This window comes from Canis lupus, chromosome 12 (genome assembly GCF_011100685.1).
Source record: "Canis lupus familiaris isolate Mischka breed German Shepherd chromosome 12, alternate assembly UU_Cfam_GSD_1.0, whole genome shotgun sequence".
NCBI lineage: Eukaryota > Metazoa > Chordata > Mammalia > Carnivora > Canidae > Canis > Canis lupus.
The window spans coordinates 67,619,292-67,643,505 of record NC_049233.1 but is presented as its reverse complement, the minus strand read 5'-3'; the positions used below and the strand labels follow the sequence as shown (position 1 = coordinate 67,643,505).

Sequence of the window (24,214 nt, the reverse complement as noted above, 5' to 3'; positions counted from 1 at the left end):
AGGTCATTAAGATTTTTTCTTTTTTAAGATTTTATTTATTTATTAGAGACACAGAGAGAGAGAGAAAGGGAGAGACAGGCAGGCAGAGGGAGAAGCAGGCTCCATGCAGAGAGCCCGACGAGGGACTTGATTCCGGGTCTCCAGGATCACACCCTGGGCCCAAGGCAGTGCTAAACCGCCGAGCCACCGGGGCTGCCCCATTAAGATTTTTCGTGACCCAAATTGTATTAACATATAATATCCTAGAGCAGTGATTTTTAAACCCTTTTTGACTGTGATCCATTCTTGCTCTAGCTCTCTCTTGCTCATAATCTATGAGGTACACTTTGGTGTTTTCAATTACTTTCTGCTCTAGTCCCAAAGTGATTTCGCTCGGTGAATGGGAAATGCTGGTTGCGGCTCACTAAACTGATTTCATAATCCATTAATGGGTTATAAGCTGCAATCAATATCTTAGAGTAGATTCTTATAAAAGTTAATTTAAAAATGCAGAGCAGTATAAGGTAGCAAATTCAAATTATGCATAATTTGTTCCTTCAGGTAACTCCTATTGACATTTCAAAAATATTGAAGAAATATAGCATAGTAAGAATTGAAAAAATATCAAAAGATTTAAAGTGAAAAAAATTTAAACTTCTGTCTTCCTCAGCCTGGTGCTTCTGTACAAAAGTAGGCACTATAAATGACTCCTTTTGGCCTTACTGATTTTTTTAAATGTGTCTCTCAGCACTTATATATCTTCTATTAAAAAATTTTTTTTTCAAAGATTTTATTCGTTTATTTTGGAAAAAGAGAGCAAATGCACATGGGAGTGGGAGGAGGGCCAGAGAGGGAAGGAGAGGGACCAGCAGACTTTGTGCCGAGTATGGAGCCTGACAGGGACCTATCCCACAACCCTATGATCATGATCTAAGGTTACACCAAGACTCTGATGCTCAGCTGACTGAGCCACCTAGGCACCCCTATAACTTTTAAAAGTACCAAAAGATGTTATATATTCTGTTCCATCTATATCACTTAACATTTTATCTTGGTACTCTTTCCATACCAACAATACAGATCTATCTAATTCTTACTGTACTATTTTTCATGGCTATATAATATTCCATGGTGGGATGGTCCTTAATTTACTCAGCCAGTTTCCTATTGATACCATTTAGATACTATTAAGCTTTAACATTTCCCCCAATCTGATAGATGAAAAATATCTCCGTTGCTTCAATTTGCATTCTTAAATTGAGTCATTTTTTCATATAATTTTTGAGTATTTTAGTTTGTATTTCTTTTTGTGAAATATCTATTCATACTCTCAGCCCATTGTTTTATCAAAGTTTTTTTTTTCTTAATGTTTGTAAGCCCTATAAATGAAGCAAATTAGCCCTTTATTATTAATGTCTTACAATTTGGTGATGTTTTCTAATATCCTTTTGACTTTGTTTAGGATATGGTTTCTGAATAAGATAGTTTTGTAGTCACATTTATTAACCTTTTCCCTGTGAATTTTATTTAAAAGAAGCTTTCTCTATAGCAGATGTTTGTTTTAAGTGTGACCAGAACTTATATTGAAGAATTATGTTTCAGAGGAGAGTTAAGTGAGATTTGACATTTTATATGTATTTTTCAAGTGACCTTGGATGAAGACATTTCAAAGCTCCAAGATTATTCAAAGGAAGCTTATTTAATGTTGTCCCTTTTACATCTGTGCTAACTGCAATATTACTGAAAGTTTCAGTATTTTGAATTCCCTTTCATTATTATAATGCAGTAATTACTAGGTTCCCCCCCATCACTGCTTTAACATATTTTCATAAAAGCCACATATGTCACAGTAAAGCTCTTTTAAAAAGGTAAAGTTAATACTCAGTGGGAATATTTAGGATTTATTAATTCTAATAGATGTTTAATGTAAAAGAAGTCATTTGTTTCATTGTGGAAACTCACCCCCCTCTGTGTTTGCTTATAATGCATACAAAGGTTTTTTAGCAGAGTAGGAAGGAAGTGAATTTTCTGTTTAATGGAAACAATACAGTGGACATTTCCTGGATTGCATTTTGGTCAGATCATTTAGTAGCTTTACTTATTACTACTGTTTGAATTCCTCTGAGGTCTTCAGGAACTATGAATGATTAATTTACTTGAGCCTTGTCTTCACTGTGTTTACATTCTCTAGAAGTATAGTGATGTAAAATACATTGAGTTACTGATATTGGTATTTTAGTTGTTAATATTTAATCAAAATCTTTAGCTATAAGTTGTAAATGTTAGTGCAATTTCTTGCAGTGGTATGGGAGGGGTATCTGACCACTGATAATGCCAGTCATTCTGAAAAGCAGAACCTCCAACATGTATTAAACAAATTCCTTCAGAAGCAAAACCCCTTCCCTCTCTGTAAAGATCCTCAGCCAGAACCATCTAGATGGCGGGGCAGGGAGGGAGTAGGTAGGAGATGGCTTTCAGGGCTATTTGGTCACCTGCTTTTGTTAAAGAGAATGTAAACTGTATATTTTAGAAGTATAAGTTATAAAGGTATGGGTTAGGTGTGAACCCAGATAGCTTGAGAGTGCACTAAGATAAAAATAAGGGGCACCTAGCAGCTTAGTTGGTTAAGTGTCTGCCTGCAGCTCAGGTCATGATCCCAGGGTCCTGGGATCAAACTCCGCATCAGGCTCCTTGCTTGGCGGGGAGTCTGCTTCTTCTTCTTCTTCTGCTGTTCTCTTATGCTCTCTCTCTCTCTTTCTCAATATAAATAAATAAAATCTTTTTTTAAATGAGGTTTATTATGACCATTGCGGATAAAATGACTACTATATTTGCTTAATTAATCAAATGCCGACTTCAAGTTTCAGACTCACTAAATTCCTTATTAGAAATTTTGTTTCTTGGTTTTAAAAATATTATTTTTTTTCAATGTGGAATAAATGTCATCTAACCGGTGTGTTTGCAAACCAGTTCATATAGTGTTGCTTTCATCTTCTCATTCAATAAAACTTGCTACGTGTCTGCTTTGTGCCAGATCCTGTGCTAGGTGGTTTTATAAATATTCATCTGGAAAGAAAAGCCATCTCTACTACACAGTGTTAGAAGTGTGCCATGGCAAATTTAGAATAAAGTATGACTTTCATTTGATATTTGCTCCTAAAAGATGAATAGTGAAGGATTCTTAGAGTTTGTATCTTTTCTTTTCTTTTCTTTTCTTTTTTTTTTTTTTTTTTTTTTGAACTGGTGTCTTCATGACATAATGAGAATAACTGCTGAGTGCACGTCCTTGCAGGTTGAGGCTCTGTACTTCTCAGTGCTCTTTCCAACAAGCATCTTCAGTAAGAGTACCTTCTTGGACTTCCCAGAGCAGATTAGGTTTGCTGTCTTTGCATATTCTGTATTTTTCTTAATAGCCTCATAATAGTTATAATCATTTGTTCAATCTTTCTCCTCTTTGGTCTCCATTAGGCCGTAAACTAACCTGAGGGGACTCCCTGTGCCTGCAGTATGCTAGGCATTCATGTTTATTAAGGAATTTTGACTTTTTTTTTCCTCCTCTCACTGCTACCTGCTGGGTATTTTCTTTCTTTCTTTTCTTTCTTTTCTTCCTGCTGGGTATTTTCTATCATGTTTCTGCCTCATCTCCATGAGCCAGGGCAAGGCTGTGTGGGAGATATTGGGTAATGGGCAGAATTCTGTGCAGTACAGAGACCTTGGGAGCCCATTTGTGATGGTGGCATAGGAAATATCCTTATGGTGAAGGCCACAACATAGGCAGACAGACATATGGCAATTATGATACTACTCCCTTTATCAAGAAAAAGCTCACTTGTCCTTAATTTGGATCTTATCCATCTGCCTCATTTACAATGCAGTTTTTTTTAAAGGATTTTATTTATTTATTCATCAGAGACAAAGAGAGAGAAGCAGAGACACAGGCAGAGGGAGAAGCAGGCTCCATGCAGGGAGCCCGACGTGGGACTCGATCCTGGGACCCCAGGATCAGGCCCTGGGCTGAAGTTGGCACTAAGCCACTGAGCCACCCAGGCTGCCCTACAACGCAGTTTTATCTTGAGTCTCAGATTCTCCCAACACCCTCCCCCAAGAGATTATTTCTGGAAAAATAGATTTAGCCTTTGGGATGGATGGTTTTGAATATTCTATTTAGGAATTTTAACTTTGAAGCCATTTAAGATTTTGAGATGGGAGAGTTAACATTATCAGACTTTTTATTTTAGGAAGATATTCTGATGTTGATGCATAGGATGTATTAGAAGAGGTAGGAGATACATCATCACTCATCAATTCAGCCAGCATTTGTTGGAACACCTACCATGTGTCTGGCTTGTTCAAGACAATGGAAATGTAGAGATGCAAGATATAGTCTCTGTACTCCAGGACCTCATAATCTATTAAGGGAGATAGATAATTAAACTACATCATAATTTTATTTAATTAATGGTGTGTTAACAAGAAATACATAATGGGTAGAAACAGGAGATACCTACTTCTGACTAGGAGTTTCAGGGAAGACTTCCTAAAAGCCATGACGAACTCCTCCTTTCTGAAAAAGCAAGTAGGCATTAATGAGACAAAGAGGATACGGAGGATCTTTCCAGGTAGAGAGAGGAGCACATGTGTAAATACTAGTTAAGGGTTTTCTTTTAATTGTCAAGATGAGAATTCATGAGTGGCACTTAAAAGGTAGAGTACAAAAAAAAAAAAAAAAGGCAGACTACGTAGCACTTGTTCAGTGACTGGAAACTGATTGATTATAAGTTTTGAGCCTATCTTGGTGATTAGGAAGTATTAGTGTAATTGCAGTAGTGGACACACTAAGAGGGAGGTAGAGGTGAGCAAGTGATGTTCAGTCTTGCATCTGTGGGTTTTGAGGCACAGTGGGATTTCATGAGGATGTTTATATGCATAGTTGGGAATTGATGTCAGAGTTTAGGGGCAAGATTAGAGCTAGCGATTGAGATTTGGGATTTTCCATAAAAGTAATAGCTAAACCTCAGACACATGAGTAAGATGTCAAGAGGGACTGCCAAATAGAAAAGGAAAAGAGAACTAGAGCAGAATTATGGAGAATAAGACAATACTTTTTTTTTTCTTAAAGCAAGGATCTAAACAAGGAGTTTAAATTGGATTTTTTTTCCTTCCTCATTTTCTTCTAGGAGAAAGGGAAATGAGAGATGAGAAGGAAATCAACATTTGTTAGAGGTTTACTTATTGAAACCCCAAGACTCTAAAACAATGTTCTAGAGTCAAAGACAAATTTAGTTTTGATCATTGTGAGGGTAGGGAAAATTTTTAATTGGGAACATTGAAACAAGAAAAGATTTTTTGACTACCTCAATGAATCAGAAAGCCCTGGAGAATTCCAGTTATGTAGGTTTTACTTTGTAAACTCTTTATTTTGATATGCATCTGATTCTTTTTTTCATATTTAAACTATATATTCAGAGTGCCGTTGATTTATAAGAAACGTACAACTTTATCCTATAGAATATGTTACATGAAAGATTAAACACTCATCGTTTAAAAAAAAACATATCTCTCACAGTTGAGGGCATATTTATTTATTTATTACAGACCTCACTTGGTTTCAAGTATCTCTCTCAGACCTCAAGTACTACAGGTACTTGAGGAAGCCAGACTGTTACAAAATGGAAAAGAAAGTAACTTCTGTATCCTTAGTATTATCATGGATTCAACCAGGGGCTGTTTCAGGAATTTGGTAAGGAGATGCTATGGCATTCCACATCACAGCACATCCCCCTTTAACAGGTTCTCTGTCCAGACTGGTTGGTCTCTTCCACTTATGTTTACCAACAATAGCAGCTATTGTTCATCAAGAACTTATAGTATGCCAGGCATTCTGCAAATATTATGTCATTTAGTCCACATCCCATTCTTGTTAATAAGAGTTAATTGGAGCAATAATTATAATTTATCAAGTATGTAGCATACCCTATGCATTTTTGTTACATGGTCAATGTACTTATATTCCTTAATTCTTACAGAGACTGTGTTTGTTTGGCAGTAGGTATTCATTATTCCATGAGGCTCAGAAGGGTTTCGAAATCAATTTGCTTTATGTCATACAGTTGATAAGTCAGAACTCAAACTCAGATCTCAGATTTCGAAAACCCCTACTTTTTGCATTATGCCTGCTGCTTCACCATCGCTTCTACTTTGTGGTAGTGGGAGCATTGACCTCCCTGATGTTTATGTCTAGTACCCAAGCAGTGTCCCTAAAGTAAAATAAAGCAAAATAATTTAAGGCCACCGTGAACCAAAGCTGGGTTACTGTTTTATAGACCCCTTTTCAGAGTATGAGTGCCACCTGCTGGAGGGTTATAATGTATCTATATGCTTGCAAAGATCAGCTTCCAAAAGGGTTACTGTCAAAGATGTGGAAGTGTCAGATTTCAAAATGCTAATTCTTAGGTTTCAGTTTGGGAAGACTGTGGCATTTTGAAATTAGGTGAGTCCCCTCTCTGCCATAAAATAACTACCTTATTTGTCTTCCTTTTTTGCAGGGGAGGGGGTCATACACTTTGAAAAATGATACATTCAGTGCTTCCTAAAGTAAAGCCATTTTCACAATGGGAAAGATTGATAATCAAATGAATCATGCAATTACTTTCAACAGGTCAAATAAAAATAGAAAATTGAGGGTGCCTGGGTGGCTCAGTTGGTTAAGCATCTGATTCTTAATTTCAGCTCAGGTCATGATCCTCAGGGTTGTGAGATCAAGCTCCTCATTGGGCTCTGCTCTGGGCATGGAGCCTGCTTGAGATTCTTTCTCTCTCTCCCTCTCCTCTTGCCTCATCTCTCTCCCCCCCCCTTAAAAAAAAAAGAACAGAAAATTGAATTTACTTTGAGATAAGTGAGTGAGTGATTGAAGTCTAAAAGGATACCCTAAAAGAGGAATCTGGAACCCATGGGGGCATCAGAGACTTGGAGAACAGAATGAGAGGAGAAGAAAGATGTGTGTATTAAAAAAAAAAAAATGGGGGCAGCCTGGGTAGCTCAGCAGTTTAGTGCTGCCTTCGGCCTGGGGCTTGGTCCTAGAGTCCCAGGATTGAGTCCTGCGTCGGGCTTCCTTCATGGAGCCTGCTTCTCCCTCTGCCTGTATCTCTGCCTCTCTGTCTCTCTCTCTCTCTCTCTCTCTCTTACATGAATGAATAAATAAAATCTTTTTTTAAAAATGGGCTCTGTTGTTGTTAGTCTCCCAAGCCTCCCCAACGTGAGTCAGGACCCTAAATTGTGCTTTAAGAAAAGTTTAGGGTTGTAACTTTAAATTATTATATGTTTAGGATAGTGAAAAATGGATACTCTTTATATTTGCTTATATGCCCTTGAAGGAAGATCAGATAAAATGTAGGCATGTTCATTGCACATTCTTCATTAAGCTCTGTTGAGATTATGTTAGTGCTCTGAGTATCTGCACAGAAAATATTATCATTTAGTGTGGGCTTTTCACAGGAAAGTCACATTATACTTCACTGTTGTTTAGATATGATTAAAGCATATCTCTAATTGCGTGATGTCGTGTTGGATGAATATTTGCATGACAAGAGATTCAAGTCCATTGGTAGAATCTGATATTGCCAAGAATTAAGGAAGGTCCAAGCACACCCATCTCCTTCTTTCTTTGAGTCCCTTTTCAAATCAATCACATAAGAAGCTGTGATAATTTGATAGTATCTTATCTTAGCAGGTAGATTTCTGGAGAGAAAGAACTTTCTTTCGGGGTGTGTGTCTGCATGTGTGTGAATTTTATTTATTTATTTATTTATTTATTTATTTATTTATTTATTTATTTTCCTTTTTTTTTAATTTATTTTTTATTGGTGTTCAATTTACCAACATACAGAATAACCCCCAGTGCCCGTCACCCATTCACTCCCACCCCCCTGAACTTTTAAATAATAAAATAATGCTCGTTATAGAGAACTTGGAAAACAAAAATAGAACTAAAAACCACACCTAATCCCACCACCCAGAGATGACTATATTCATGCTTTGATGTATTTCCTATTTGATAAACATTTAATATCTTGCAGCCTTTTTATATTATATCACAATATTGTAGTATATGTCTTTTCTCAGGTACTTAAAAGCTCTTGGCCTATGCATGTAAGTTTACAATATGTGGATATACCACAATTCACATACCAGTGTTCTTATTATTGGACATTTATGTTTGCTGTTTCTTCAGCAAATAGCGGCAGAGAAACTTCCTTGTTTTTGTTTGTTTGCTTCTGTAAATCAGGGTAGAGAGTACACTGTTGTGTGGCATTTGTTTCGGATCTAGCATTTTGTTAGCAAACTAACCTTGAGTGGCTTAATCTCTGCTTTAATTTTCTAGGTGTGTCCCCCATGCTGCCCTTTTTCCTGTGTACATTTTCTTCAGAATTTTGTAGTGTTTATTTCATTCACGGCCCTTTCAAGAAGCACCCTCGCAGCACCCTTTTGCTCTTGAGGTTCCACACAGGTGGAATACCTCACCCTGAACTCTTAAGAACTGTGTTTCTGCTCTTTACATCAAGGCAGCTCTCTTCCACTTCCGGTAGTGTGGGCGCTAGTTGAGAGAACTGTTCCTTTTTAAGCCTAAAATAAATGTAGCTTGCAGTAAGTCAGTGTCCTTAAAAAAACTGTTTCAGACATGGTCTATTTAGTTTATTAAAAACAAAATCGTTCAAAACACCTTTTGAAAGGATACTAAAGTTTTATAATATTCCAAGCTATTTCCTGGTTTATCTCGTAAGAACTAGGTAGGTTCAGTAGATTTAATTCTTTTGGCAAATATTTATTGAGTGCTTACTATGTGCTAGGCACCATTTTAAGGGGGAGGGGGGTGGCATATAAAACCAGCAAAAACTTTGCTTTTCATGGAGCTTATATGTTAATGGCAAGAGACAGACAATAGACAAGATAAAATAAATAAAGAATACCTAAGTCCCTAGTTCTTAAATGAAGCCTTAGGAACCAGATATGTTTTAGATTCAAAAATTTTATTTTTGAAAGATTTTATTTATTTATTTGAGAGAGAGAGTGAAAGAGATCATGAGCAGGGGGCAAGGGCAGAGGGAGAAGCAGACTCCCCGCTGAGCAGGGAGCCCGATGTGGGACTCCATCCCAGAACCCTAGGATTGTGACCCAAGCCATATAAAATGAACAGGAATAAATTAAAAATTGTCCTCATAGTTTAATGGGAGGCAGTTGTAAACAGTTAAACAGCATGAAAACAGCATGAAAATATACTAATATAAATAAACATGAAGTACAGATGGTTCTGTGAAGCCAAATCTCCAGTACCCTCAAACTTGCTTGTTCAGTGACCTGACCAAGAAACATACACAGAATATTGTCAAAGTGTGGGACCTTTAATATCAACTGGCTTCTCCACTAATCCCCTGTGCCCAGTAAGTTTCCAGAGAGCCTTGCTGGTGACACTTCTGCACGGCTTACAAGGCTCCCCATTATTTGGCCTTTGTCTTATCTCTTGTTTTACTTCCTCAGACCCATCCCTGGTATTGGAGATGATCAGTTTTGTATTTTTGAAATACCACTTTGTAGAGTGAAAGACAAATTCAAAGAAGAAGCAGAATAGGCTTGGGTAGCATTAGTTTGCTATTTCTTTGCCTCATTTGCCTTCATGTAGACGTTGAGTGACTTACAGAGACCTGTAGAGTCGGACTCAGCACATATGCAGAAATAGAAAGTGTATATTGCTGTAGTAGAAAATACAAATTTGGGGCTGAGGGAAAAATTTCTACTAAGTCCATGCAGTTGCAAACTTTACACTTTTCTCTCCTGTATGTTGTATTAAAAGGAAAAATATATGGTGGCTTCTCAAAAAATTAAACATAGAATTACCATGGAATACATCAGTTTTACTCCTGGGTATATACAAGAATAATCCTGGGTATATACAAGAATTGAAAGCAAGTACTCAAAGAGGTATTTGTACATCAGTGTTCAAGACAGTGTTATTCATTCATAGTAGCCAAAAGGCGGAATCAAGCCAGGTGTCCATGGGATAATGAAAAGGATGAATGGATAAATAAAGGTGCTATGTACATACAGTGCAATATTTTTCTAAAAATTTGTTTGCTGAGAGCAAGAATGAGAGAGAGAAAGAGAGATAGCATGGTGGGGAGGAACAGAAGGGGAGGGAGAGAGAATCCTCAAGCAGACTCCCTACTGAGTGAGTAGCCTGAGTGGGGCTCCATCCCACAACCCTGAGATCACGACCAAGAGTCAGCCGCTCAACTGACTACACCACCCAGGTGCCCCTACAATGGAATATTTAGCTTTCAAAAGAAAAGAAATTCTGACATATGATCTAACATGGATGAACCTGGGAGATGTGTTAAGTGAAAGAAGCTAGACACAAAAGGACCAATATTATATGATTCCATTTTTGTGAGGTACCAGGAATAGTCCAATCCATAGAGACAAAGTAGAGTAGTAGAGGGGTTTGGAATAGGGTAATATTGTTTAATGGAATTGCGTCTTTTTTTTTTTTTTAAGATTTTATTTATTTATTCACGAGAGACAGAGAGGCAGAGACACAGGCAGAGGGAGAAGCAGGCTCCATGCAGGGAGCCCAGTGCAGGACTTGATCCGGGACCCTGGGATCATGATCTGAGCCAAAGGCAGATGCTCAACCGCTGAGCCACTTAAGCGCCCTAGTGGTATTGTGTTTCATTTGAGATGTTAAAAGAAGTCTTGGAGAAAGGATGGTGGTGATAGTTGCACAACAGTGTGTATATATTTAAAGCCATTGAACTGTACACTTAAAAATGGTGAAATGATAGATTTATGTCATATATATTTTACCACAATAGAAAAAAAAAGGAACCTGGAAAGAAAAAGACCCAAGAATATCACCCCTGTAATAAAGAAAAAGAAAGATTTCTACATGTTAATATTATACTGATATTGGAGAGAATTTTTAGGGTAGATAGTAAGTAGTACTATAAGGCCAGATAAAATATATATTCATATTTGCTTTTATTTGCATAAAGAAACACTGGAAGGATTAACTAATAAAAGTTGTTAGTTCCAGCAGGTAAGGAGGACTAAGATCTGCAGGGGCAGGAGTGGTAATGAAACATCTCAATGGATAGCGTTTTATGTACCCTTGATTTTGGGACCATGTAAATGTGTCACCTATTCAAAATACTCTTTAAACATGGGAGTTAAAGTGCTTTCATTGTAGAGGGATCACCAATTTGTAGTCACATAAAACATAACTTTTTAGAGATATTGATTAAATATTGCTACATGTGACATCCCTTCCCCTGGACAAGTCAGAGCCAGGTTTAGATGCAGAAGTGAGTTTCACCCCCCCTTCCACTTCAGGCAACAAAGAGAACGTATTTTGGGTAGAGACTTTTAATAAAGCCAAACTTTCTTAGTTCATTAACACCAAGAGTCAGAAAGAAAGGGCGACGAGACATTGCACCGGCAGTGAGGCCTACAGTGAGGCAGTGAGGGTCCAAGTGCTTGAAGTTGACCATGGCAAGAAGGGTTATTAGACATATGAGCCCCTGAGTCTGGGAGCCTTAGCCATTCAAAAGCAGGAAACTATCTGGATACAGCTCTGCATCCTCCACTTTCTCTGACTCAGTCATTAATTAGGAGTATATTATGTCTAATGTTTGCATCTGAAGCAAGAAGCAGGATTGTTGAACATTTCTTGGGCAGTGGGAACAGAGCTGCCCACCTAATTGCCCCCCTCTCTTCCTCCTACCAAGGGAGTAGGACTATTAGATCTTCCCGGACATTTTCTTCCAGCTCTTCCTTTCCCACCTAGATCCAGTAGGAAGTATGGATAGAATCCTGAGGCAGACTATAAAGTAGAAGGCTGTCTAGGGGCAGCCCAGCCCATCCTAACGGTTACTTTTTAGCCGTGATCCAGGGCATGTGGGTTGAAGGAGAACCCAAAGAGTCACATCCAGGAACCATGCCCAGATTATAGCTGGCAAAGCACCACCTTCCAGCAAGGTGGTCAAAGTGTAGGTCCAAGAGCAGCAAGAGCTGAAGTACAGAAGCCAAAATGAGAGAATTGATGAACTGGGACACCTAACCTTGAAAGTAGTGAAGAATCAGGCAACCGGGAAGTAATTTATAAAAGTTCCAGAGATGGTAGTTCACGTGATTTTTACATGATTCCAGCAGAGGCACCGAAGGTATACTTTACTCATTTAGAGTTATTAGGAAAAAAAGAAAAATAAAAATAACCACACTTATTAGAATGAGTAAGCAATTCATTCTTTTTCTCTTGTCTCGTTGATCGATTTGTACGTCTGTCTTGCCCATTACACTATAGGAATGAAAGACAAGGATTTTAGCCACACTGGGAAAAACATGGACTTTGAAATTAGTCAGATCCCTTTAAATGCAAACCTATTCTCTTTCTAGGTGTTTGGTCGAGTTATTTTTATAACACTGGACTTCAGCTACCATGCGCACCATAGGGTTGTTGAAAGGATTAAACGAGAGAAAAACCATGTATGTAAAGTCATCCTACACACTGAGAGTATTCAGTAGAGATTTTGTTCCTTCTCCCTTTTTGCATGTCCCACAGATTTTTACATTTAAAAGACATTTAGAATATCACATTGAGTATGCTAGTGTTAAATCTGAACCGGTTAAGGACAGCCTGAGGGAGGCGCGTTTATAAGGCTTTCCTCTTGAACAGCTAAAGTCATTGTTGCTAAATAATTTATCAGACAACTGCCTGTGATGTGCCAAGTGCTAAGTTTTCACTTGCGGATCTGGTCTATCTTCTTATGATTTCCTTCTTCTTCTCAGGGTCCAGCTTCTACTCTGTGAGGGCCTATTCTTTTCCTCTATTTATGGGACCTCTTCTCTACACCACTTTTTTTTTTTTTTAATCAGTGGGTATAAAAGGCATTACCTTATGCTCACTGCTTTTCTAAAAAACGTCAACCACATGCTCTAGGCATGGTTAAGTGTAGGGATTGCTAAATATCTTTTTCCTTCTTTTGTCAAATATTTACTGAGCACATACTGTGCTAAGGTAGAAAAAAAACCCAGAATTAATACGTGATTCCTGCCCCCCCAACAGCATTCCAAGACATATTTAGTTACTTAGTGATATGATATTACCTTTGTTTACCATTTTACATTTTACTGTTTAAAATGATTGCATTTTAAAAACAGACACATACACCTAGGAATAGGATTGGAAGGATGTGTGCCAAGATGTAGCAGAGGTTCTCTCTGAGTAGGGGTATTTCTTTTTAATTTTATTTTACTCATCTAGATTGTCTAAGTTTTCAAAGATTTTGCTGGAAAGCTATAGAAAAATGCATCACTCCCTCTTCCTTGAGAACAGGAGAGTGACCCCTCTCTTCCTCTTGCATTCAGCTATTGCGAGAATTGAAGCACCCGAATGTGATCGCATTGCAGAAGGTGTTCCTTTCTCACAGTGACAGGAAGGTGTGGCTGCTCTTTGATTATGCAGAACATGATTTGTGGGTAAGTCTGAAGTCACTTTATCTTTTAAGGCTGTGTTATCTAGGTATGGAGCAACAGATGTATGCACTACGTATTGCTAATGCACGTAAAGGAAAACTTGCTTTGTTTAGAGGAGTTTAAAATAAATACTAAATGAAATGCAGATTTAAAAGAATTTGAGCAATAAACATTGTCATCTTATACTGAGAAGATAGCATTTGTAATATTCAAAAATTTCACTGCAGAAAGTGTTAATGTGCGTGAGATCGTCATTTTATGCAAGTAATCAATGACAGTTTACTGATAAGTGTAGTGAAAATTGCTTCCTTTTTTTTTTTTTAAAGATTTTATTTGTTTATTCATGAGAGACACAGAGACAGAGGCAGAGACACAGGCAGAGGGAGAAGCAGGCTCCCTGCAGGGAGCCCAATTGGGGACTGGATCCCAGGACCTGGGGTCACACCCTGAGCCAAAGGCAAATGCTCAACCACTGAACCACCCAGTGGCTTCCTTTTGTGGTACACACAGTAGTTCAAATTTCACCAGTTATGTATTTGTGAATAATTTCTCTTTCTAAGTTGAGGTCAATCCCTTGCAGCATTTTGCCATTTAAAACCGACTCTACGAAATAGAAGTACATATGTGTGGTTTTGCAAAGATTAGCCAAAAATTCTAATTCCAAATTTTTAAAGTTAGAAATCAGGGCATTTAAACATTTTATCCAAGAAGTTGCTAAAAGTAAAAAAAAAAAAAAAAAAAAAAAAAAAAAAATCAAGCTTGGTAGTAAGTCCAAATTTTGGATAGTTAAGTCTTGACTTAACATGGTGTGGTTTATCATCTATATAAATTACACATCTATTTAGGAATAACTTTAACAGACTTATAGGTCTTGAAGGAACTTAGAGAATTTATGCTATTATAGCATATTGTCAAAGCTGTTCAGTGAATTTTTTTCCTTTCTTTTTCATGGATATTCATAAATGTTGTGTTTTCCCCATTTTTCTGTATGGTTTATATTTCTGCCCAGGTTTACTTGATAATGTGATAATGTTTGAACACATGATATGATGAAAGGACATGTAGTGCATCGGACTAGTTAAGTCCTTAGAACTGTGTTGCCCCATGGTGGCCCCTAGCAACATGTACCTATGGAGCACTTGAAGTGTAGCTGGTCTAAATTGAGATGCATTATAAATATAAAATGCATACTGACTTTTGAAGACTTGGCATGAAAGAGATATAAAATACCTCATTAATATTTTTATATTAATTATATGTTGAAACGATAATATTTTGAATATACTGGGTTGATTAAAATATATTACATTAATTTTACCTGTTTCTCTTTTTTTCCCCTTCTGATGTGGCTATAAAAAGTTAAAATGTGGGGCACCTGGGTGGCTCAGCGGTTGAGCGTCATCTGCCTTTGGCTCAGGTCGTGATCCTGGGGTCCTGGAATCAATTCCCCCATTGGGCTCCCCATGGAGAGCCTGCTTCTCCCTCTGCCTGTGTCTCTGCTCTCTGTGTGTCTCTCAAGAATAAAGAGATAAAATCTTGAAAAAAAAAGTTGAAATGTGTAACCCCTATTATATATATTTTTTGGACACTGGTGCTATAGTACAAACCCTAATTTTCTATTAGTTTGTTAAGTAAAGTACACGTTGTTAAACGGTTTATAAACAAGCAAGAAGGGTATGTAATAGATTAAAATTTTCCCATGCCATTTGGCCATTTTATTTTATTTTTTAAAAATATTTTATTTGACAGAGAGATAAAGCCGGAGAGCACAAGTGGGGCAGGGGGTTGGGGAGTGGATGGCAGAGGGAGAGAGAGAAGCAGACTCCCTGTTGAACCAGGGACTCCTTACTTCTGGGCTTGACCCAAGGACCCTGGAATCCTGACCTGAGCCAAAGGCAGATGTTTAACTGAGCCATTTTAAAGTTAGTGCCCCCCGATTTGGCCATTTTAAAGTTAGTGGAGCATTGTTGACAGCTTTACCGATATTATTTTAATAGGGGCTTAAATGACCTTTAATACCCATTATGTCATGTTTTGCAGAGGGGTGAGGTGGAGATGGAGGTGGAGGTTTGGGGGACAGGTAGCATTTTTTTCCCTATCATTATAATGTTTTTATAACTTAGAAAATAACATATGGACATAAAAATTTGAATATGTTGATACAGTTATATTTATTTCAGTGGGATTGAATTAATCATTTTTCTCTCCTTCCACTGTTTTAGTGATTTCCTATTTAATATTAACTACCAGGAATGTATCCTGATTTCTTTCTGTGCCAAAAGAGGCTTACCAATAATTCAAATGTACACATAGTCAGTGACATTACACAAATGCTTGAAGTGCTAACTTTTTATAGAACAGTAATGATTTAGGAGTGCCTGTCTGGCTCAGTTGGTAGAGCATGCGACTCTTGATCTCAGGGTTGTGAGTTTGAGCCCCATGTGTGTGGCATGGAGTTTACTTAAAAAAATAAATAAATAAAAAACCAAGAACAGTAAAGATTTAAGGATCTTTTTTTTTTTTTTTTAATCTCTCATTCTGGTAGAGAATAAAACTAGTACTGTTTTTATGCAGGCTTTCAAACATCAATGCTTTTTACCTTTCAGTCCTATTTTATGGAAATCTTAATAGTTCCAGCAAATCGAGTCATTATACCCACAATAACATTGTCACATTCACCCCCAATATCAGTGCCATTTGGTTGACCTTGTTATTCAAATAATTTTTCTTTGCATCATTATCGGCCTTTAGTAAGTAATTTTTAAAATGTAAAGAGTTTATTGCAGACTTGTGTTTTATTGCTATAGATATTAGCAAATACTATATATCATTATAGCATGTTTTATTTTTCTTAATCTTTAGCATATTATTAAGTTTCATCGTGCATCAAAAGCAAATAAGAAGCCCATGCAGTTGCCAAGATCTATGGTTAAATCATTACTTTACCAGATTCTTGATGGTATCCATTACCTTCATGCAAATTGGGTGCTTCACAGAGATCTGGTAAGTATGTTTCTTTTAAATTGATCAATATCCCCTTCTCTTAAAAAATACCTTTTCTTCTGGTACAATTATTATAAACATTAATTGTAGAAAATTTCAAAAGCTCATATAAGCAAAAGGGAAGGAAATAAAATCACCTATAAGTCTACAAATTAAAAGATTACTATTATTAACATTTAGTGTATGTGCTTCCACTATATTTATGCCTGGCTATAAAGTGTCAGTGTGGTTTTAAACGAATGATTGGGGAAAAAAAAAATGATTGGTATAATCCTAATGGAATAGTAATATGTGACTTTTTTTTTTCATATGTGACTTTCAATACATTTTGTTTTTCATGTTATTGCTCCTTATTAGTAAAAACATTAAAAATTAAAGATTGAGTTCTCGTTTTTCTCCTTAAGAGCTAAGTTGAAATAATGACATTGTATACAGTAAATAGAATGTTGTTATCAGTATTATCAATGAATGTTGTTATAAGTATTATCAACAAATCAAATGTTTGGTTTTACTTTTTTTTTTAGTACACATGTGATAAACATTTATTAATGTCAAATTCTAGTTATCTTTGCATGATTGTCATTTTTAGTTTATGTTGATGAGATCTTTTTTGTTTGTTCATAAGAAAATATGAGTACTGAATAGTTGTAATATCATGAGTTTTAACTTCCAATTAAGGGAAGTTTTATTCTCCAACTCTCCTTGAAAAAGTGGTTTCATGATCATTATTTCTTAGGCCTGTGGAGATTCTAGGGAGGTGGTGGGGATAAATCTAGGTTGACTCAGTTTTACTAATTGAAGAAAAGTATTTGTTATAGAAAGGAACGATCTACCTGTCAGTCGGGCCTTATCTGATTTGAGCCTTATCTGATTTGACTATCTCTTGCTGTGACATTGAAGTTAAATTGGAACCAAATGACAGTGACCAAAAAAGATGGATTTACCATTTCAACAAATGTATTTTCACCTTAAAATTTTGAACTATGATTCTCAAAGACTTCCACCTATCCCCTTTGCTATTAACCATGAACCAGCACATTTTTACATGGGTACATGGGTTCTAGATGAAAACTTCCATCGTAAATGGTTTTAGATTTTTGCTACGTACTTGATGTAACCGACGTGAGTTATTTTTGAGGTCATGATCATATTTGAATCATCAATCAGAATCTCTTGAAGATTAACTTCAACTCTTCTCTTTTTTCCACAAGATTGTATATTTTATTCTAAACAGCATAGACTGACAGATTTTATTTCTGATGTTGTCACCTGAGGATCCACTAATACTAAAACTTGGTATGACTAGGACTTAGTTTCATCCTAGTTGGTTAATTGCTGCTTCAGCGTCTATTTTAATTATGGACTCACCCTCCTCTCCGCCTAGAGAGTTTTACCTCTTGCACTATAGGGTAAACTTCGGTATCCATTACCAAAAGACCATCCAGTCTTGTCAGTTTCACCTCTAACATCTCTTCCATTTGTTCATTTCCATCCTGAGTGTCTCATTCCTAGTTCAGGCCTCTCTTGTCTCTTCTTTGCAGTGTGGTGCTAACCTCTTATCTTGCCTCCTTGCAAACAGTCTCCCTTCCATCCATTTTGCACCTTCTGAGTAATTATATAGCTCCTGCCCTGCTCGAGAACTTTGAAATAGTTCCTCATTGCTTACAGACTAAAGCTCTAGTTCCTTATTGGGCTTTCAAGGTCATTACAGATAGAGCTCCTACTGCCTTCAGAATTTTTCTTTATCCCCGTAATCTTCCATTTATACTATTGATTGTTCCCTGTGTCATCCTGAGATTCCCTGCCCCAGTGACCTTTATTTATTACCCCAGCTCTACATATTCAAATAGTGTCTGTCTTTGAGGACTTGCACAAATGTTAAAACTTACCCTCATATCCATTCCTACTTGCAAATCATGTCTCCTTGTTGATTGCTATTGTACTTCTTGACCTCCCTTATGGCATTTATTTGTTAGTATTATAGTAATTTATGTAGCTGTCTTAGAACATCTTCTAGACCATACACTTCTTGAGAGAGCAGGGTCTGTGATTCATTTTGGCACACTAGTATTACCTGAGTAAACAACAGGTCCTGAGGAAATATTTCGTCAGTGAGTGAATATGAGTAAGAATACCGATTATTATGGTATGCTTTTGGATCAAGTAACATATATATATTTCAACACACTGTCCACAATAAACATTTATTATTAGCTTGTATGTTTAAAGCATGAGGGATGGGGACACAAATATGACTCCATCAAAGATCTCCTCAGGAGTTTACTCTGAAGGAAGAAATATGACATACACACAAACAGTTATGCCATAAGATAGATGAGAAAGAATGTAATTATGGCTATGTGACAGGCACAGACTAAATGCTACTCAAGGTTAGAAGAGGTTATGATGGGGGGATGAGGGAAAGCTTCAGAGAGCTGCCCCTTGAGCTAGACACTGAAGGATAAGTAAAACTTAAATAGAGATTTGAGGAAGTGAAGCTTGCGTCTTGCACCTCAGACTACTCGGCCATACTGACCCCCTAAGTAGGGATTTGAGGGAGCAGTGTTGGGTGTAAAAACTTCTGAGGTGAGAAAGCACTCAAAATACCTCACAAAAGGTATGGAGTTGTCTGATTCCAACATGGATAAGCTAAGTTGTGGTAGTTATGTGGTTAAGACTAGAAAGATACTGGTTAGAGCCTGATCAAGGCAGCCCTAGATATCAGGCTAGGGAGTTTGTTCTTAGTATGAAAAGCCTATGAGCAACAGAGGTGCCTGGCTGGCTCAGTCGGTAGTGCATGCAACTCTTGATCTCAAGGCTGTGAGTTCAAAACTCATGTGTGAAAAAAAAAACAACAAAACTCGTGTGTGGTGTAGAATCTACTTTAAAAAAATTGAGAGCAACAGAATGAAAATTTTTTCCTGGGGTAAAAATTTTTTTCCAATTAAAGGAGCCACCACATGATGATGATGATGATGATGATGATGATGATTATCATTACCTCATCCATAGCATAAACAGTGTTGAAAATATATTCTGAATGTGGTTCTGACCTCAGAGCGCATTCATAATTTACTCAACATTCACTGAATGTCTCTATTCTTCAGTTAAGTAACTAATAATATTTGGAACTTTGAACTAGTAGGAATGTACCTGTGGGCAGCCTGCTTAGTTCTTTTCCCTGATCATGAATCCATGAGAGCTGAACCATATTGTCATGGTTTTGCTAAAGTTATTTTCAGGAGTAGATGATTTAAACTAATGTTTACTTTAGATATATTCTGTATTAGGTATAGAAATATAAAGCATATTAAATATAAATGTGTTAAACATGTGATGTGGACATTTGAAAAATTATTTTTGTCTGTGAGCTTAATAGAGTTGCAATTTTAGTCAATGAGTGGTTTATTATTTTAATGCTTCATTTCCTATTGCTATAAGAAATTTGACTTAAAAAAAAGAAATTTGGCTTTACACTATTTGTTAGTCACAATTGTTTCAGAGTATGGACTGGACTGTCTTTAAATTTTCATTTGACGATGTGTGAAACCTGCAAGATCCATATAATTACAGGTGTTAGAGTAAATGTAAGTTTGCAATGTATTAGTATGACCTCCAAAATTTAAAAAGTAGATTATAATCAGTGTTTTGGACTCTACAAACAGAGACATTATATCATCAAAGAAGGCTGGGATTTTTCATTGTGATTGATTACATATCCAGAATAGTATTTAGTTATGTCATTTGGATCCCAGAATTTAAAACCAAAATAGAGAATTTAAATAAAGTCACTAAAAAGATTACTTATATTGAGGAATTGCTTTAAAAGGAAAGGAGAAGAGGAACTAAATATATTCATCTTGGCCAAGAGACAGAAAAGTAGAGACATGAGTCTATAAATATTTGGAACTTGTAAACACCAAGGGAAAAAAGATGTATTTTAATTTTACAGCAGGATATAGCTAAGAGTAAGAAGATGAAATATAGGATGACTCACTTTTATGCGATTACTATTCTGGTAGGCTGGAAGGATGCCAAGATATAGTTTATCCCTTTTTCAGAATTATGAGCTTCTGGGGAACAAGGATCATATCTTACTAATTTTTGTATTCATAGTGTTGGTATATTGTTTGTGTTTTAAGTTGCTTGAATTTCAGCAAAGCATCTGGCAATCGCATAGTATTCTTTAGCAAAGGTAGAGAAATACTGGCTAACTGATGGTATTGTTAAGATTTATGGCTCCTTAGTTACTTGGTATTGCTACTGAATCAGTGGCATAAACTGAACTATAAGTTAAACTATCTCTTTGTCGCTTTCATGTCTCAGTACCTAACACATGGTTAATGCTAGGTCTTTATTGAATGAAAGATCTGAGTAAATGCTCCAGGGCCCTGGCCCGCTCTGTCTTTTAAAAAATATTTGTGGGGGGTCCCATCCCAAAACTCTACCTTCAGGTTTGAATGGGTAATTATTGTTCACAATAGCGGGTGAATTTGTACTCTTTTGAAGTCTATGGGCACAAATAACTATATTGTCCTCAAACATGATGAAATTTTATGAGATTCTAGTTGAGGAGGAAGTTAATTTTGGCAATCAAAAATTGCTTCTGTCATAGACCTAAAGACTTATTTTATTAGAAATTAACAGTAATAATAATGCATAGTATAATGTACCGATTATCCTTTCCTTTTTGCAAACATTCTTCAGTGATTTATTTCCAGAATTTGGTATACGTTCCTTACATTTCCCCTCCTGTCCTGTGCCCTTCATTCCTTCCCTACCTGCTACTGAACCACAGGTTAAATCTATTTAAATCTAGAGGATGTGTTCAATTGAGATCCAGAATTTTTCACTTTGCATATACCTAGAGATCCCATCTTTGTTATACAGTTTAAGTCCTATCCTTCTCACTACTGCTTTCTTATTTTTCACGCATTTGTGTCAAACAAAGGCAAAAATGCAAAGAAAAATTTAAGTTTCCCACAGTTAGTAGTGCTGCTGCAATGTATTAGGTAGCTGACAAGCAGTGAAAGGACACTATGTGGAAGTATGAAATATTATAGTCCTTTAGCTAAGAGAGAGCTTTTGAAGATGCTTTAGGAACATTGTCTATGGAAGACCAATATATGAAAGTCAAAGATGGTGTCTGATTCCACTCAGCTGGAGGAGAATTACTGTCCCACCTTACTCTGAACTAAAGAGAACAACACAACTGGGTTTTTTTTACTAATACAGTTTAGCATTATTCTGCTGAGTCAGTGGCATTTTTACAACTATATTTTAAAACACTGAAATGCTGACCTAAATAATAATTGATCCCGACAGATCAACCTGAAGAAATCAGGTTTTGTTTGTTTGTTTGTTTGTTTGAAGATTTTATTTTAATTCTGTTAATCTTTGTGAAAGTTTAAATAAGTGCTCAGTGGTTGGTGAATTTTCTAGAAACCTCTGTGTGTAGCACAGCTTCTCTTCATACCTTGTCTGACAAGGAGATATATCAAGTCTTTAATTTTGTCTATATTACACAGGCCCTGAAAAGGTGAACGTGTTATACCACAACGAACCCCGTAAAATCTATCTGGAGCCATCATGCTGACATTTTGAAGAATTTTAGTAATGTTTTAGAGGTTAGCCTTGCTTAGTTCTTATGAAATGAGAGCTTTGAGATCTTACACTTAAAAAAAAATCATTTCTAAGATACCTAATCTTGATCCATAAGCCCCAGTTTACTCACTTGTAAAATGGGAATAATGATGGGTACTTTGTACAGTTGTTGGTCTCCCAGTCTTAATTCCTGAGTTCCTAAGTTCTTCCTAATTCCCTTCTGTATAAGCTTTTGTGCATTCTTTCTGGATCCCATCAGCAATCCAAAGATGCCCTTTCTTTAGTTGCCTTCTTCCCCAGAATTCCTTTAGTCTGAAACTCTAGCCCCTCTGCTTTACACAGTAGAGCCCTATTAGGAACATCTGAACATGCTTCTCGGTGTTTAAAAAAAAAAAGTAGACTGTGTTTCATCCTGTTTATATTTAAACTTTGGTAACATTTTTGCCAAGTCTTCATATTTAAAAATACGAATTAAAAAAAGTTGCTTAAGTGAAATCAAAATTAATAATTTACTTTTCATCCTAATAATTTCATGCTAGTTGAATGACTTTTTCTTTATTATTTTTTATTTGATTTATTAAGTTAACATTCTGCTTATACAATTATGGCAGAAAGTAGTATTTATTTTAATATGACTTCTTCATCATAATTTTTTTTTAGAATGCAGAGCTAACAATGAAAAAGGAAAATACGGCTTGATTATTTTCTAACTTGCAATTTTAGGTAACTTTGGACAATTACAGATCTTGTCATGCTGAAGCATCACCTTGGGGTTCCTGCTGGTGACCTTTGGTGCCTTACTAGTTCCTAGAGCTAGGTCCTTGAGAGTCTGTGGCTCAGTAGTTCATGTCTGCAGTCTGAAGGCCATTGATGGTCATAATGTCACCCCTGTGCAGTGGCTCCTGTTCTGCCTGGACGTAGGCCTTGCAATGATCATGCAAGATACTATTTCTTACGGTGCTCTGAGTACCGCGACACATACCTTAAAATGTAAGGAGGTATTATTGACATGTTTTCTAGATATGGGCTCTGATTTTTTTTTTTTTAAGAGAGAGAGTGTGTGCAAGTGGGAGGCAGAGGTGGAGAGAGAGAGAGAGAGAGAATCTTAAGCAAGTTCCATGCTTAGTACAGAGCCAGACTTAGGGCTCAATCTCACAACCCTGAGATCATGACCCGAGCTGAAATCAAGAGTCAAATGCTTAACCCACTGAACCGAACCACCCAGGTGCCCTGGGATGTTATTTTTATTTTTTATTTTTGGCATGACAGGTTTTCCATCATCCATACCCATAAGCCCATCCTAGGAGCTTTCTGCAGAGTCCTACACATCTGTCGATTTTAGTCGAAGTATAAAGCTGCACCATCTGTTCCACAGACAGGTGATACACACTAAGAACCACACTTCTGAGAGGGCCAACTTTAAAATGTATGAGACCTCTTAAGGTTCAGCTCAGGGACAAGGCTCTTTGGACAGGACAAGCCTGACTTTAGCATAAAGTTTTAGTAGCCACAGTGACAGGAATGGCCTGAACTGCTTAAGAATCAAGGGCCACAGATGGGAGCCCCAGCACTTTGAGGCCTGTGTTTAAAACTGAAGAATCATTTCAGGCATACTATTTTATTAAATTAGTCTTATTGAGGGGCACCTGGACGGCTCAGTGGTTGAGTGTCTGGCTCGGGTCGTGATCCCGGGGTCCTAGGATCGAGTCCCACATCAGGCTCCCCACAGAGTGCCTGCTTCTCCCTCTGCCTGTGTCTCTGCCTCTCTCTGTGTGTCTCTCATGAATAAATAAAATCTTTACAAATAAATAAATTAGTATTATTTGAGGTAGAGTTTACATACAATAAGATGTATCCATTTTAGTTACATATTGATGAGTTTGGACAAATGTTATATACCAGGGTAGTCTCTGCCACAGGCATCCTAGGTGACTAGCACTATAGGGTGATCCCTTGTTGAGCATGGCGGTGTTTTCCTCAAGAGGGGATCTTACATGCATGCACTGATTATTTTATTTCATTGGGAGATTGCATATGATGATTATTTGGGGTGATTGTATTCCCAACTAAGCACTCATCTGAGTAGAAGCTTTCTAGAGGTGAG

General features: G+C 36.9%; 1 protein-coding gene across 7 annotated transcripts in view; it reads left to right on the top strand.

Moving 5' to 3' along the window:
• The window catches only part of CDK19 (cyclin dependent kinase 19), a 161,891-nt gene that overhangs the window by 98,865 nt on the left and 38,812 nt on the right, over positions 1-24,214 (top strand). For 4 of the 7 annotated variants that reach the window (XM_038554949.1, XM_038554944.1, XM_038554946.1 and 1 more), the window contains 3 exons: positions 12,424-12,513; positions 13,396-13,506; positions 16,366-16,506. In XM_038554949.1, the coding sequence (XP_038410877.1) occupies positions 12,424-12,513; positions 13,396-13,506; positions 16,366-16,506 (342 nt within the window). The remainder of the gene's footprint in view (positions 1-12,423; positions 12,514-13,395; positions 13,507-16,365; positions 16,507-24,214) is intronic. The other 3 variants (XM_038554945.1, XM_038554947.1, XM_038554948.1) reach the window with 1 other exon arrangement.